General features: G+C 53.6%; 1 protein-coding gene across 1 annotated transcript; it reads right to left on the bottom strand.

Annotated features, from left to right (window-relative positions):
- Window positions 1-1,589: 1,589 nt before the first annotated feature.
- On the bottom strand, window positions 1,590-13,749 carry elp5 (elongator acetyltransferase complex subunit 5). The gene is made up of 8 exons (XM_069920033.1): window positions 13,648-13,749; window positions 12,784-12,844; window positions 10,919-10,999; window positions 8,682-8,914; window positions 7,751-7,950; window positions 4,705-4,797; window positions 3,821-3,921; window positions 1,590-3,227 (listed from the first exon to the last, which is right to left on the bottom strand). The coding sequence occupies exons 1-8, from the start codon at window positions 13,700-13,702 to the stop codon at window positions 3,119-3,121; spliced, it is 933 nt and encodes a 310-aa protein (XP_069776134.1). The 5' UTR covers window positions 13,703-13,749; the 3' UTR covers window positions 1,590-3,118.
- Window positions 13,750-14,454: the final 705 nt, after the last annotated feature.

Raw genomic sequence — 14,454 nt, 5'->3', positions numbered from 1 at the left:
TCTCTGTACTCTCTCCAACATCATTACATCCCTTCTGATATAAGGGGCCCAAAACTGCACACAGTTACTCCGAATGAGGTCTCGCCAGTGCCCCATAGAGCCTCACCAACATCTCTTTACTCTTACACACGATTCCTCTTGACGTGACCTGCGCCGATCCTCCACTTCCCCGGTGTCTGCAACCCCTCGTGGCCACTGCCAATCACAGGCACCGTCAACTTGGGCCCAGACCCCGGAGTCACAGCATTTTTTAATCTAAAAAATTTTTTTAGATTAATCACTGTGGGCTCCATTAACACTGGGTGGTTGGACCCTGTGGGGGAGCGCTGTGTCTCCACTACCCGCGGGTCCGCATCAGCGCCGCCATCTTCTGAAAACTGAACCCTCTACCACGTCAGCACATCCTTCCCAGATGAGCAGCCCCAAACTGCTCACAATCCTGTCTTTCCAAACCTGTCCTGTCTGTATCCAAACGTCTTTCGAGCATCCTGGCGACCTGCTATGGTCGCTCCTTCCAGGTGTGAACAGCTAGTGGTGTCCTCCCCCCAGACCACCATTCCCAATAGCACATCCACCTTGAGAAAAAGTTGCAAAGTTCCTGCTGGCTCATGACCCTGGGAAGCAGCTCATGGGATGAGGCTGAGAGCCCAGCGTCCAGGCCTTGGGAGACGAGGCATGGCTTTCAGCACCCCTCCATGGGGGTCCCACTGCCCAGCTGTCCCATCCCTGATGGTTTAAACCGTCTGTAGAATGGGGCCAGCACCCTGTTGTATTTACGCTGTGTCCGCGGGGGGGGGACCACGCCCAAGATGGCAGCATCCATTCTCGGCAGCCCACGGCTCGAGGGTCTTGGGTTCCGGGGACCAGCACAAATGTTAATACATCAGAAGCAGTTTGGAGAAGGTTTGGTAGACCAAACATGGATAGGATATAGTACAAGAAGTAGACGATTTAGCCCATCAAGTCTGGCTCGCCATTCAATCATGAGCTGATCCATTCCCCACTCAGCCTTCTCTCCATAACCATTGAATGCCCTGGCTAATCAAGAACCTCCAATGACCCGGCCCCACAACTGACAGAAAACAAATGACAAGAAAGGAATCTTGAGTTCACTGAACCAGTGACCTATCACGGACACTAGTCAGGAAGGTGCCACAGTGACTGCACTCCCTGGGTAGACTGAGTCGGGCAAGGTCACCAGCCACTGTCACGTCAACCTTCTACAGGAGCTTTATCCAGTGCGCCCTGGCCGGCTGCATCAGTGTAGGGTACGGTTGCTGCAGAGAAATGGATCGGAGGTCAATCCACAGAACCACAAGAACAGCAGAGAGGATCAGTGCAGTCTCCCTCCCCCCCCCCCCCCCCCCATCGACATGATCGACTGGGATCGTTGTCTGAAGAGGGGGCGCTAAATCATTGAGGACCCCCTTCCACACCCGCACACAGCATCTTTCAACTGCTCCTGTCGGGGAAGAGATTCAGGAGGATCAGAGTCAGCACCATCAGGCTGAGGAACAGCTTCTTCCCACGGGCAGTGAGAACGCTGAACGACCAAAGGAACTGCTCACAATGACCCTCCGAGACTCTCATATTCACGAAATATTTATTTATTTTATTCAGATAAAATACTTGTTCTGCATATGTATTGTTTGTCTGCGTGTTTTGCACCGAGGACTGGAGAACGCGGTTTCATTGTACAATCAGATGACAATAAACTTGATTTGGAAACCCTGGCAAATTTCTACAGAGGGACGGTAGGAAGTGTGCTGACCAGCTGCATCACGGTCGGTACAGGGGACACCAATACCCCCGAGCAGAAACCCTTGCAAAATGCTGGAAGACTGTCAATGCGGTGAAAGACACCCTTTGGTCTGCCTGAAACCTGTTGGTCTTCCAGTGCATGGAGAGATCAGTGAAGGAACGTGGCTGATGGACACATTCCAGGCTGCAGGAGCACGTGCCGAGGCTCAGCGCGGCCAACGGAAGGGAGCTGTCTAGAGTCCTTCCATGACCGGGTGCTGAGGGGCTGAGACTGAGGGGAAGTCTCTCAAACAACAGAGGGAGGAGAGGCGACAAGATGTCACGGGGGTAAATAGGAATGAATGTAACAACGTACAGTGGTGGAAATGTATTTCTATGAAACTAAGGTTGGGAATAGACTTTGAATAGTTGTCCCTTGTAAATAATTTATTGTGAATAAAGTCTCTTTTTGGGAAGGAGTGTTTGTGTGTGTAACTCGTCCCCCAGTGAGGGTTTGTGTGTGAGGGACCCGTCCCCCCAGTGAGGGTCAGTGTGTGAGGGACCCGTCCCCCCAGTGAGGGTCAGTGTGTGAACGACCCATCCCCCCAGTGAGGGTCAGTGTGTGAGGGACCCGTCCCCCCAGTGAGGGTCAGTGTGTGAACGACCCGTCCCCCCAGTGAGGGTCAGTGTGTGAGGGACCCGTCCCCCCAGAGAGGGTCAGTGTGTGAGGGACCTGTCCCCCCAGTGAGGGTCAGTGTGTGAGGGACCCGTCCCCCCCAGTGAGGGTCAGTGTGAGCGACCCGTCCCCCCAGTGAGGGTCAGTGTGAGTGACCCGTCCCCCCAGTGAGGGTCAGTGTGAGCGACCCGTCCCCCCAGTGAGGGTCAGTGTGAGTGACCCGTCCCCCCCAGTGAGGGTCAGTGTGAGCGACCCGTCCCCCCAGTGAGGGTCAGTGTGAGTGACCCGTCCCCCCAGTGAGGGTCAGTGTGAGGGACCCGTCCCCCCAGTGAGGGTCAGTGTGAGGGACCCGTCCCCCCAGTGAGGGTCAGTGTGAGGGACCCGTCCCCCCAGTGAGGGTCAGTGTGAGGGACCCGTCCCCCCAGTGAGGGTCAGTGTGAGGGACCTGTCCCCCCAGTGAGGGTCAGTGTGAGCGACCCGTCCCCATAGTGAGGGTCAGTGTGAGGGACCAGTCCCCCCAGTGAGGGTCAGTGTGTGGGACCCGTCTCCCAGTGAGGGTCAGTGTGTGGGACCCGTCTCCCAGTGAGGGTCAGTGTGTGGGACCCGTCTCCCAGTGAGGGTCAGTGTGTGAGGGACCTGTCCCCCCAGTGAGGGTCAGTGTGCCTGAGGGTCTTCTCAATCTGTCGGACTTTTGCTAACTACTCAGATGTACAAGTCATCGTCAGGGTCTTCCTCGTCGAAATCGTCTCCTGCGTCGGCCTGGTAGAAAATCTTCCCCTCACCAACTCTTCCCTGCAGCATCGAGGCCTTTCTGTGCGAAGCAGAAACAGACGATGCTGGGTCCTGTGGACGATACTGCAGGAACTCCCCCTCTCCCTCTGGCCCCCTTCCCTCGCTTCCTCCTGTCCTCCGCTGCATCCTGACCGGGGCCTGAGAGGGCAGGTGCTGAGCCAGGGCCCTCCTGCCATGGTCCAGCCGTGATCCATTTCCGGGTCAGGTGGTGATCTGTTCCTGGCCCAGTCCAGATCCGCTCCCGTCCCATCCCGTCCCTGATTCACTTCAATCCTGATCAGTTTCCAGTCTTGTCCTAATCCGCTCCTGGTCTGGCCCTGATCCACTCCGGCCCAAATCCGCTCTGGGTTTGCCCCTGATCCAATTCAGCCCTGATTTAGACCAGCCATGATCCAGTCATATTCCATTCCCATTCCGGTCCTGACACCCCAACTCTGCTCCTGGTCCAGCCCTGATCCACTCCAACTCTGCTCTAGTCCAACCCTGATCTAGACCATCCATGATCCAGTCCCACTCTGCTCCGGCTCTGGTCCACTCCCACTCCGTTCCAAGTCCAGTTGTGACCTGCTCCCCACTCCCTGCCCGCTGGGTGCCCGCTGACCAGTCACTTACTTGTCCGGGGTGAAGTGGAAAGGCAGGGTCACGTCCTCCTTCGCTCGACGCTCTGTCTCTGTCAGCTGCAAGTTAAAGGTCAGGTTCGCAGAGGGGTCGGCCTGAGGGGAGGAAGGAACAGCAGAGTTAAACTCGGGGGGTGGGGGAGTGGTGGGGGTGGTGGGGAGAGTGGTGGGGGTGGGAGGGCAGCTGGCAGAGAGGAAGGGTTGGGCAGGAGGGCCAAGGGCAGTAGCTGGAGGGGGGTGGGGGAGTGGGGAGAGGGGGACAGGGTGAGCGCAAAGGGGAATAGGGAGCAGGGAAGAGGGGAGTGGGGAGAAGGAAGGGAGAAAGCAGGGAGAGGAGAGAGAGGGAGCAGGGAAGAGGGGGATCGGGAGAGGGCGGAGGGGAGCAAGAGGGGGACGGGGAGAGGGCAGAGGGGAATAGGGAGCAGGGAAGAGGGGAGAGAGGGAGAGGGGAGGGAATGGAGAAAGCAGGGAGAGGAGAGAGGGAGCAGGGAAGAGGTGGATGGGGAGAGGGCAGAGGGGAGCAGGGGAGAGAGGGAAGGGAGGAAGGGGGAGCAGGGGAGAAAGGGCAGAGGGGAGTAAGGAGTGGGGGAGAGGAGAGTGGGGAGAGAGGAAGGGGGAGGGGTGAGAGGGAGCAGGGAAAGGGGGAGATGGAGCAGGGAGAGAGAGGGAGCAAGGAAAGGGGGAGAGGGAGCATGGGACAGAGGGGAGGGAGGGAGAGGGGAGCATGGAGAGGGGAGAGAGGGAAGAGGGAATGGGGAGAAAGCGGGGAGAGGAAAGAGGGAGCAGGGAAAGGGGGAACGAGGGAGTGGGGGAGAGAAGCAGAGGGAAGAAGAGGGAGGGAACAATCAGAGACGCAGGTGCCAGGCGTTGAGGTCGTACTGTGGCCTCGTCTCCCTCTGCTGTTGCCTCCTTTGCGGGGTCTACCTCTGAAGTTCGGAGGGCCAGTCTCTCGTCAACTGTGAAATATTCCACCTGTGGTCGGAGAGCAAGGGGTTTACCTGGACTTATCGCCTCATTCCTCCCTCACCCACCCCCCATCACCCTCAGGACGTCCCACCCGGAGACCTCCAAGATCTGGTCTCCACCCCCCATTACAGTGCACAGCAGGATCCCAGCAACAGCCAGAGCAAACATTTCCTTTCTCTGATGCTGCCCGTACTATTTTCACCTCCCACCCTTGCTCAGTTCATTGGTGCTGGGAATCGTAGACCAGGGCTCAAGGGAACAGCATGGATGGGAAATGGCATCAACTGGATGATCTCCTTCCTTGGCATTACAAGTTTACTGTAATCCAACCTGACGAAACGGTGTTCTCCGGTCCTCAAGTGCAAAACACGCAGACACACAACCAAACATAACACACGTACAGACAAACAGTACACACGCAGGGCAAGAATTTAAACTATACAAATAAATGTTGCTTTGTCTAAATGAGAGTCTCAGAGGGTCAGTGTGAGCAGTTCCTTTGGTCATTCAGCGTTCTTGCTGCCTGTGGGAAGAAGCTGTTTCTCAGCCTGGTGGTGCTGCCTCTGATCCTCCTGGATCTCTTCCCCGACGGGAGTAGCAGAAAGATGTTGCATGCGGTGGGGGTGGAAGGGGCCCTCGATGATTTTGTGTGCCCTTTTCAGACGACGATCACAGTAGATCATGTTGATGGTGGGGGAAGGGGAGGAGGGAGACCCCAGTGATCCTCTCTGCTGCTCTTAGGGTCCTGTGGATTGACCTCCGATCCATTTCTCTGCAGCCACTATACCCCACACCGTGATACAACCGGCCACGATGCTCTCGATAGACCTCCTGTAGAAGGTTGACATGATGGTGGACAGTAGCCTCACCCGCTTCAGTCTTCCTGACAAGTGAGGAGTGTCCACAATAGGCCACTAGTTCAGTGAACCCGAGGTGCTGCTCCCGTCAGGGGTAGAGATCCAGGAGGATCAGGGCCAGCACCACCAGGCTGAGGATCAGCTTCTTCCCATGGGCAGTGAGAATGCTGAACGACCAAAGGAACTGCTCACACTGACCCTCCGAGACTCTCATTTGTACAAAACAATATTTACATGGATAAAATACCTGTCCAGATGTGGTTGTCCGACAAGGGATAAAGGACAACTCAGGAGGGGAAGGGGAGATTGGGGATAAATAAGATAGAAATAGGAGAATAAGGAAAATGTTGGATGTTGTAGGAATGTTGTCTTATAAAGAGTTGAAAATAAGAAAACAGAAATGGAAAAGGAGGAAAGGTAATGATGGAAAAACGGAAAGAGAAGATAAACAAAATATAAAAGGGCTACGCTGAACTGTATGACTTTAAATATTAATGGAATACATAACCAAATTAAAAGGAAGAAACTACTAAATTTAAATGAATAAATGTATTCCATTAGAAAAAATAACATATAGGTTAAGAAATAATATTGAAATATTCGAACAAGTATAGGAGCCTTACATTAAATACAATAGCGAAAACCTACCGGGGACAAACATTACCTAAGTTGATGGAAGGAGAAGGAAAGAAAAGAATGGACTCAGTAGAATTTCTGGTGTATTTTTGTTGAATGACAACATTGTCTGACTGGCTTAATGCAACCTAGATTGTATACCTAAAATGGATGAGAGGGGGGGGTGGAGGGGTGGCTTGGGAGGAGGGGGGGGGAGAAAAAGTCACTGTATATGTGTGAAAAAGAAATAGTGTATATCATGGCTAATGTGATTTATGGTGTGAAAAATAAAAAATTTAAAAAAAAGATAAAATACCTGTCCTGTGTATGTCTGTCTGTGTGTTACATCTGGTTGTGTGTCTGCGTGTTTTTGCACCGAGAACTGGAGAACGCGGTTGTGTCAGGTTGTACTTGACAATTACTCCCCAACTGCATCCGCGGTACCTTCAAATTCCCCAAACTTGACTGATCGTGAAGGGCTCTACCCCGAAACTTTGATTCTGTCTTTATCTTTGCTACACAAAGGGCACTGTTTGACCTGCTGAGTTTCTCCAGCGTTTTGTGTCTTTACTTCAACTGCGAGGTCTGCAGACTTTCGTGTTTTACTTGTGTCGGCGGATACACTAGTGTAAAGGTCCATTTTTGTAGATCACGTTTTAATGTTAAATTTATGGGGGCGACCATGATGTGGATGCTACTTTTCAAGGGGCTGAAATTCACACCAAAATCCAAAATTACGTTCTCCCCATGTCTGCGTGGGTCTTCCCTGGGGGCTCACACGGTATCAACGATTACTCGGGCATATGCAATAAATCTCTCCACGGGTGGTTGCGAGTATTGGGCAGTTGTTACATCTGAATCGAGTCCGTTGTACAATCCGGTGAAAGTGTGCGCGCGATCGTGCGCAAGTGTGTGTGCACGCGCACGCGAGTCAGTGCGGCTGCATGCCTGTGTGCGTGCGTGTCTGTCTGCGTGCTTGTAGGTGTCTGCATGCTTGTAGGTGTCTGCGTGCGTGCGTGCGTGCGTGCGTGCGTGTGGGAGTCTGTGTGTGCATCATGTGCATGTGTGCGCGCACACAGCCTACCAGCGACTCCTCCAGCGTTGTCTGCAGTTCATGACATGGATTGGAGCAGGGTTCATCTCAGGGCCAAAGAGCAAAGAGGAAGATCTGGGCGTGGTGGATTATAGCCCCGTGAGCTGGAGGGTCTGGCCCAGGGTGATTAAAGGAGGGCCAATGGTCAGGTGTGCACCAGTGGGTGGACAGAGCCCAACCTTGATTGGCAGGTGATGTGACTTCCCACCAGGTTCCAGAGAGGTCACGTGACCCTCCATGATCCACTCTACACTGTCAAACTTCCTTTACCCTCACACAACACTCGCGACCGCCCTCGTGTGGGACAAGAGGCTCTGAGACTCCCCTGAAGCCAGAGGTGACACCACCCCCCTTGCTCCCGGACGGGGATCAGACGATGGGGAAAGGCACCAACCGTCTTGAGGACCTTTCCCGATTTCTTCCTGAGCAGAGTTGTGGCGACGCCGTAAGGCGGGAAGTCTCGGTGTGGATCGGTGTGCTTGGAGGCGGTGGTCAGGCTGACCACAGCACTGGCCATTTGACCCATGACCTCCAGTACCTCAGGCTGGTGGAGGTCGGCGTGGAACAGGCCCAGCACCTGCTTAATATGCAACCCTGGGGGGAGGGGGAGAGGAGAGAAAGAGCAGTGACAGTCACTGGGCAAGAGTCCCTGTCCACCAGCAGCTTCCCAAACAGCACCCTTCTTCTCCCCGTCCTCCCTCCCTCTCCCCACCATCCAACTCCCTGCTCTCCCATCCTCCTCTTCTCTTCTCCCCCTCCCTCCTCTCCCCTGCCCTCTCCTTCTCTTCTCCCCACCCTCCCTCCCTAACCTCAAACTCCCCCGCCCTCTCCTCGCCATCCAACTTCCTGCTCTCCGCTTCTTGTCTCCCCCTCCCTCCCTTTCTCTTCTCCCCCTCTCTTCTTCCCCCTCTCTCTCTGGTGACCAGAAGGTGACATCTGATCTGCGTCTCGAGTCAGCAACCTCCGACCTGCGCCAGATGCCAGCAACCCATGCCAGAGGTCAGCGACCTGCATCAGGAATCAAGCAATCTCTGACCTATGACAAGACTCGATAGCCCAGACAGCAATGGGCGGACAGTCACGTATGATGGGATCTGGTGACGTATGACCCACATCAAGGATCAAGCGACCTCTGATCCTGGGTCGAGAATCAGCGATCTGCTGCTCCCCTCCCCCCAAAAGTGGAGCACCGGTGACAGGCCCGTCGTTTAGTGCCTGTGACTGTTGACCTATGCCGGGGGTGGGGGGGGTGTGCCGCAAAGGGTCATTGACCTTTGACCTGCAGAGTTCAAACTGACTAACCCGGTGGCAAAGAGGACACTGACCTGCACCGACAGCTTTTCTCTGGAAGTCACGGAGCTCTCGGCAGAGAGACCCCACCCCTTTCCGCTGAAGGATCCAGCTGAGGGAGTCGATCACAACTGTACAAGCCCCCCGAGACTCGCCAAGGGCTGAGCAGATGCGGGCTACCAGCTCCGAGGCAGTGAAGTGGTCCAGGGAGAAGGCCTCGCTCTGATCCCAGTGCAGGGGGTCACTGAACCCGTCATCAAACCGCAGACTGGTCTCGGGAAGGAGTGAGAGGTTTAAACCACCCCTCCCAACACCCCTCCTGGAAGACGAAACCCAGACCCGCAATCTCCCCCCCCCCACCCCCACGCCCACCAACAAACCAGAGCAGCGGCCCTGGCCCTGACTGAAGGAGGGCATTGGCCAATTCCTTCCCCAAAACCTCCACCCGCACTCTCTATCCATGAGCAGACAGGTCTGTCCCCAGCACCCCGGTCACAACCTTTAAACTTCTGCTTGGAGATCGCGAGGCCTTAAGTTCAGCATCTCTGAGTCCAAGAACAGTGAGCTCCCAAAGTCCAAACCTACTCAAAAGTATTGGATCTTCTTAAAAGCAGTAAGACTGTTTAAACCCCCTACCGGGATCGTTGTCTGATGAGGGCGTGCAAAATCATCGAGGACTCCTTCCACTCCCGCACACAGCATCTTTCAGCTGCTCCCTGACAGGAGGATCAGAGCCAGCACCACTAGGTTGAGGAATAGCTTCATCCCACGGGCAGTGAGAATGCTGAACGACCAAAGGATCTGCTCACACTGACAACCCGAGGCTCTCATTTGTACAAAACAATATTTATTTGTATAGATGAAATACTAGTCCTATGTATGTGTTGTTTGTCTGGTTGTGTGTCTGCGTGTTTCGCACTGAGGACTGGAGAATGCTGTTTGGTCGGGTTGTACCTGTACAATCGGATGACAATAAATTTGACTTCCCAGAGGCCGGACGTGATATACCCCAGGCTGCTGTGGGAAGTGGGTGAAGAGATAGCTGAGGCATTGGCTATGATCTTTGAGTCCTCCTTGGCCACAGGGGAGGTGCCGGAGGATTGGAGGACGACAAATGTAGTCCCCTTGTTTAAAAAAGGGTAATAGGAATTCCTGGGAATTACAGTCTTACGTCAGTGGGGTGTAAACTATTGGAGAGGATTCTTAAGGATAGGATCTATGTGCATTTGGAGAAGTTAATTCTACTTAAGGATAATCAGCATGGCTTTGGGAAGGGAACGTCGTGCCTCACGAGCCTAATTGATGAGGGTCAGGCAGTAGATGTGGTCTGCATGGATTTTAGCAAAGCATTTGACAAGGTCCCCCATGAGAGACTTGTTCAGAAAGTCATGGGGCTCGGGATCAGTGGAATCTTGGCTGTGTGAATAAAAAATTGAATGGAGGGACCTTGGGATCCAAATCCATACATCGCTCCAGGTCACCACACATGTTGATAGGACAGTTAAGAAGGCCTATGGGATACTGGGCTTCATTAATAGGGAGATTGAGTTCAGGAGTAGAGAGGTCACGTTGCAACTCTATAAATCTTTGGTGAGACCACACTTGGAGTATTGTGTTCAGTTCTGGTCACCTCATTACAGGAAGGATGTGAAAGTCAAGGAGAGGGGGCAGAGGAGATTCACCAGGATGTTGCCTGGATTGGGAAACAAGTCTTATGAAGCAAGGTGAGCAGAGCTGGGACCTCTCTCTTTGGAGCGTAGAAGGATGAGAGGAGACTTGGAGGTATTTAAGATTCTGAGAGGCATAGACAGGGTGGACGGCCAGCACCTGTTTCCCAGGGCAGGATCGGCAAACACCAGAGGGTGTCTGTACAAAGTGAAGGGAGGGAAGTTTAGGGGAGACGTCAGGGGTAAGTTCTTTTACACAGAGAGTTGTGGGGGCCTGGAATGCCTTGCCAGGGATGGTGGTGGAGACTGCAACATTGGGAGTATTGAAGAGACTCTTAGACAGACACGTGATGGAAGTAAAACAGAGGGTTATGGGATAGGGAGGATTATATGGGTTGGCACAACATCGAGGGCTGAAGGCTGTAGTGTTCAATGTGCTAAGAAATTTGAACCCTGAACGAATTCTCCCACTTCTCTCCTGGGAGGACCTCAGCAGCAGATGCCGGGGAGGTCACTCTGTTTCCCCACGACTCCTCACCGGGCCAGGCAGTGAGTTCACCCTCCCCCCACCCCCCGCATATCTGCTCCCAACAGCAGAATCTCACCTCACTCTCACAGCCTCGTCCAGCCCAACAACGAAGTCTGACACTGACATCTCGAGAGCGAACACATGGACGGGTTCCATCCTGCAGGAAGCATAAAACACACAGTGTTGTCAGTGTCCCAGCCTCCCTCAGCTCTTTCCTCATTTCCTCAGCATAAAGCATCAGTCAAATCAAAACCCACAAATCAACTTTGCGCTGACCAGCCATGTCACAGTCTGGTAGGGGACCAATACCTGAGTGTAAAGCCCTCCAAAAGGTAGTGGACGCAGCCCAGGACATCACAGGCAAAACCCACCCCACCATCGAGAACATCTACAGGGGACTCTGCCGTCGGAGAGCAGCAGCGATCATCAAGGATCTACAACACCCAGCGCATGCTCTGTTCTCACTGCTACCATCAGGTCTCGGGGGCCACAAGACTCACACCCTCAGTTCAGGAACAGCTGCTCCCCCTCCACCATCAGACTCCTCAACAGCAAACTCAATCAGGGACCCATTTAAGGTCTCTAACGTGCACGTTATTGATATTTTTCCTCTCTCTCTCTTAATTGCAGTTTGTTTACATTTTTTTATTTGTTTACATGTGTACATTGTGTACAGTTTTCTTTGCACTGCCAATAAGTGGTAATTCTGCCAAGCCCGCAGCAAAAAGAATTTCAGGGTTGTATGTCATGTCAGACAATAAATCTGAATCTGAATTAAATTAAATTAAACAAAATTAAGTCAAGGTTCCATTATTGTCACATTTAAAATGTAATATACATGAAATTCTTTAACTTTTGTCTACTGTAAGAGCAGACGGGGAGTTGCCACTTAGTCCGGCGCCCCTCGGCGTATCGAGGAATAGATGCTCCTTGGCACAGCAGCCACTAAATCACAGAGCGCTGAAACAAAGAACAAGCTCCCAGTGTCTGAGCAGGGAAGAGAGCTGCTGCCTTCACCCAGCAGGCCTGGGCATGTTTAATTGCCCTGCAGCCATTTGAGGGAGAAATTAAAAGTCAACTTTTTTTTTTAATTTAAAAAATGTAGTCGCGGTAACAGGCCCTTCTGGCCCATGAGCTCATGCCGCCCCATTACACCTAATTGACCCACAAACCCTCCACCCCCCGTACGTTTTTCGAGAGTGGAAGGAAACCGGAGACCCTGGAGGAAAGCCCATTCAGACACAGGGAGAACGAGCAAACTCCGTGCAGACAGTGCGGGATTCGAACCCGGGTCGCTGGAGCTTTGCCAATAATCTGAAGTCTGAAGAGTAGTTAGCTCGGAGGAACAGTCTTCATCTGAAATGAAACTCTCCACAGATGCTGCCTGACTGGTTGACTGTTTCCAGCATTTTCTGCTTCTGACACCAGACTAAAATGCTGTACAAGGCTGAATTATCGAACCAATATTAAAAATCATTTCTTGCATTGTACCCAATCCCACCAAGAAGAACAATACACTTTGGAAGAACTTTCCAAATCAACTGACCTCCCACTATCCTTCTACAAAATTAGGTTGGAGAGGGCCTAAAATTGCAACTGTTCTGAGTTCCAAGAATAAATTGTCTTTAAGCAGAAAGAAATTTAAATGCCAAGTCAGCTACTAAGAGAATTTTGGAGTTTGTACATTCTCCCCACATCAGTGTAGGTTTCCTCCCAACCTTCAACCCATACTGCGGGGGGGGGGGGGGGGGGGGGGGGGTTGAAGGTCAATTGGGTGTCACGGGCTTGTGAGCTGAAAGGACATGTCACCCTGCTGTACGCCTAAGTTTAAATTTTGAGGAATTTCCTTTGACACTTGATCCAGTTCCAAACTTGCAGCTGTAGTGAAAGGTTGGTGTGTAAAAGTTCTGGTCACTGGTAACGGTCACTCTGAACACTCACCGCAGAGCTGCACTGGAGACCAAACTCTTCAACAAACTCCGACCCTCGCATTCTAGGCTGTCTGTGGTGGAATAAAAGGAGGTCAGCCATGAGAATGAGCAGGGACCCGACTTCACCTCGTTCCACGGTGCAGCCAATGCAGGGAAGGTGATCGCAGGGTCATCACTCAATGCAATGGAGACAAACACGAGCAGTATCAGCAGAAGGAAAGAATGGACAAGGTTTCAAGCTGAAACTCTTCATTAGGGCTGACGAAGGTGATCACGTTGATTCCTCCCTACCTTCCACAGGGATCGCTCCCTCTGTGGTATCCTCGTCCACTCATCCCTCCCCTTCCCACCCCTACAGCCCACGATTGGCAATACCTAGGGGGTTACCCTCCCATGGGATCCGTGAACAGCAACCTCAGGGTCTCCCTCATTCCCCCGTGGGTCTACCTATCCCCAGTATCCATCACCCCTAGACCACCCCCCCCCACCCCTCGGTTCCTAGACCCGTCATCAGTCGCAGCCCCTTCGGCCTCAGGCCCCCCTGTTCCTCGGCCCCAGGTCATCTCCTGTCCCCAGTCCACCCCAGTATCCATCCCCTGTCCCTGTTACCCCACCCCACCCCCACTTCAGTCCCTCCCAGCCCCCAAACCCCCTGTCCCCGGACAACCCTGGTACCCACCCCCGTCTCTGTTTCCCCCTCCAGTCTCCACCCCCCCCCCCAGACCCCCTGATTCCCCCAGGTATCCGGTCCCTGTTTCCCAGCGAGCCCCCGAGACCCCTTGACCCCGGTCAGCCCTGGTACCCACCCCTCCAGTCCCGCCCCACGAGCCCCCGTCCCCGGTACACCCCAGTCTCCACCCCCCCCCCCCCGTACCCGCCACCATCAGCAGCCCACCCGGCCCGGCGCCGCCGCACAGACGCGACAACATTCCGACGCTCAGCCGCTCACGGGCGCCGCCATGACAGTCGCACAATAATTACGTCAACAGACGCGGGGTCCTCAGCCGGAGAACGACCTGGGTGATTAACCTGGTCACTGGAACCCGGGTGATTCACCTCCTGGGACCCGTCAGACAATTAATATTTCACAGAGTTTAGATCATCCTCCAATAGATCACAATTCAAATAAGCGTTCGTCGTTGGGATTGGGGGGTCCTGACAACAACCAAGGGTGACCACTGGGAGGAGGCAGTGAGCAGAAATGACCACCACCATCAGGGGACAGCAGTGAGCACCAGGAGGCAGCACTGATCACCAGCACCAGAGGGCAGCAGTGAGCACAAGGAGGCAGCACTGACCACCAGCACCAGAGGGCGGCAGTGAGCACAAGGGGGCAGCACAAGGTTTGTCGGGTGTTTCATTGGGAAACTCAATGGTTAAGCGTTCTTCCCCTCCGTGCCTGCACCCTAATCACCTTCAGAGCTAGAATCAAATCTCACATGTCAGGTCAAACGTGGGCGGAGCGGTGCACCAACTCCCTCCCGCAGTGGCAGCAGGCCAAGAACGGGCTTCGACTCAGCAATGTCTCGGGCAGGAGTTCGTGGCATCAGCCCAGCGTTGGTCAGATTCACCTTGCATAAGACATGGGAGCAGAAATCGACCATTCAGCCCATCGAGTCTGGCTTTTCCCAAAATGCCAGAGCTCTGCTCAAGCCAGACACCTTTGCAAAAACTTTGAAGA

This window comes from Narcine bancroftii, chromosome 2 (assembly GCF_036971445.1).
Source record: "Narcine bancroftii isolate sNarBan1 chromosome 2, sNarBan1.hap1, whole genome shotgun sequence".
NCBI lineage: Eukaryota > Metazoa > Chordata > Chondrichthyes > Torpediniformes > Narcinidae > Narcine > Narcine bancroftii.
Note: the sequence above shows the minus strand (reverse complement) of the source record. Positions and strands in the feature narration are given on the sequence as shown.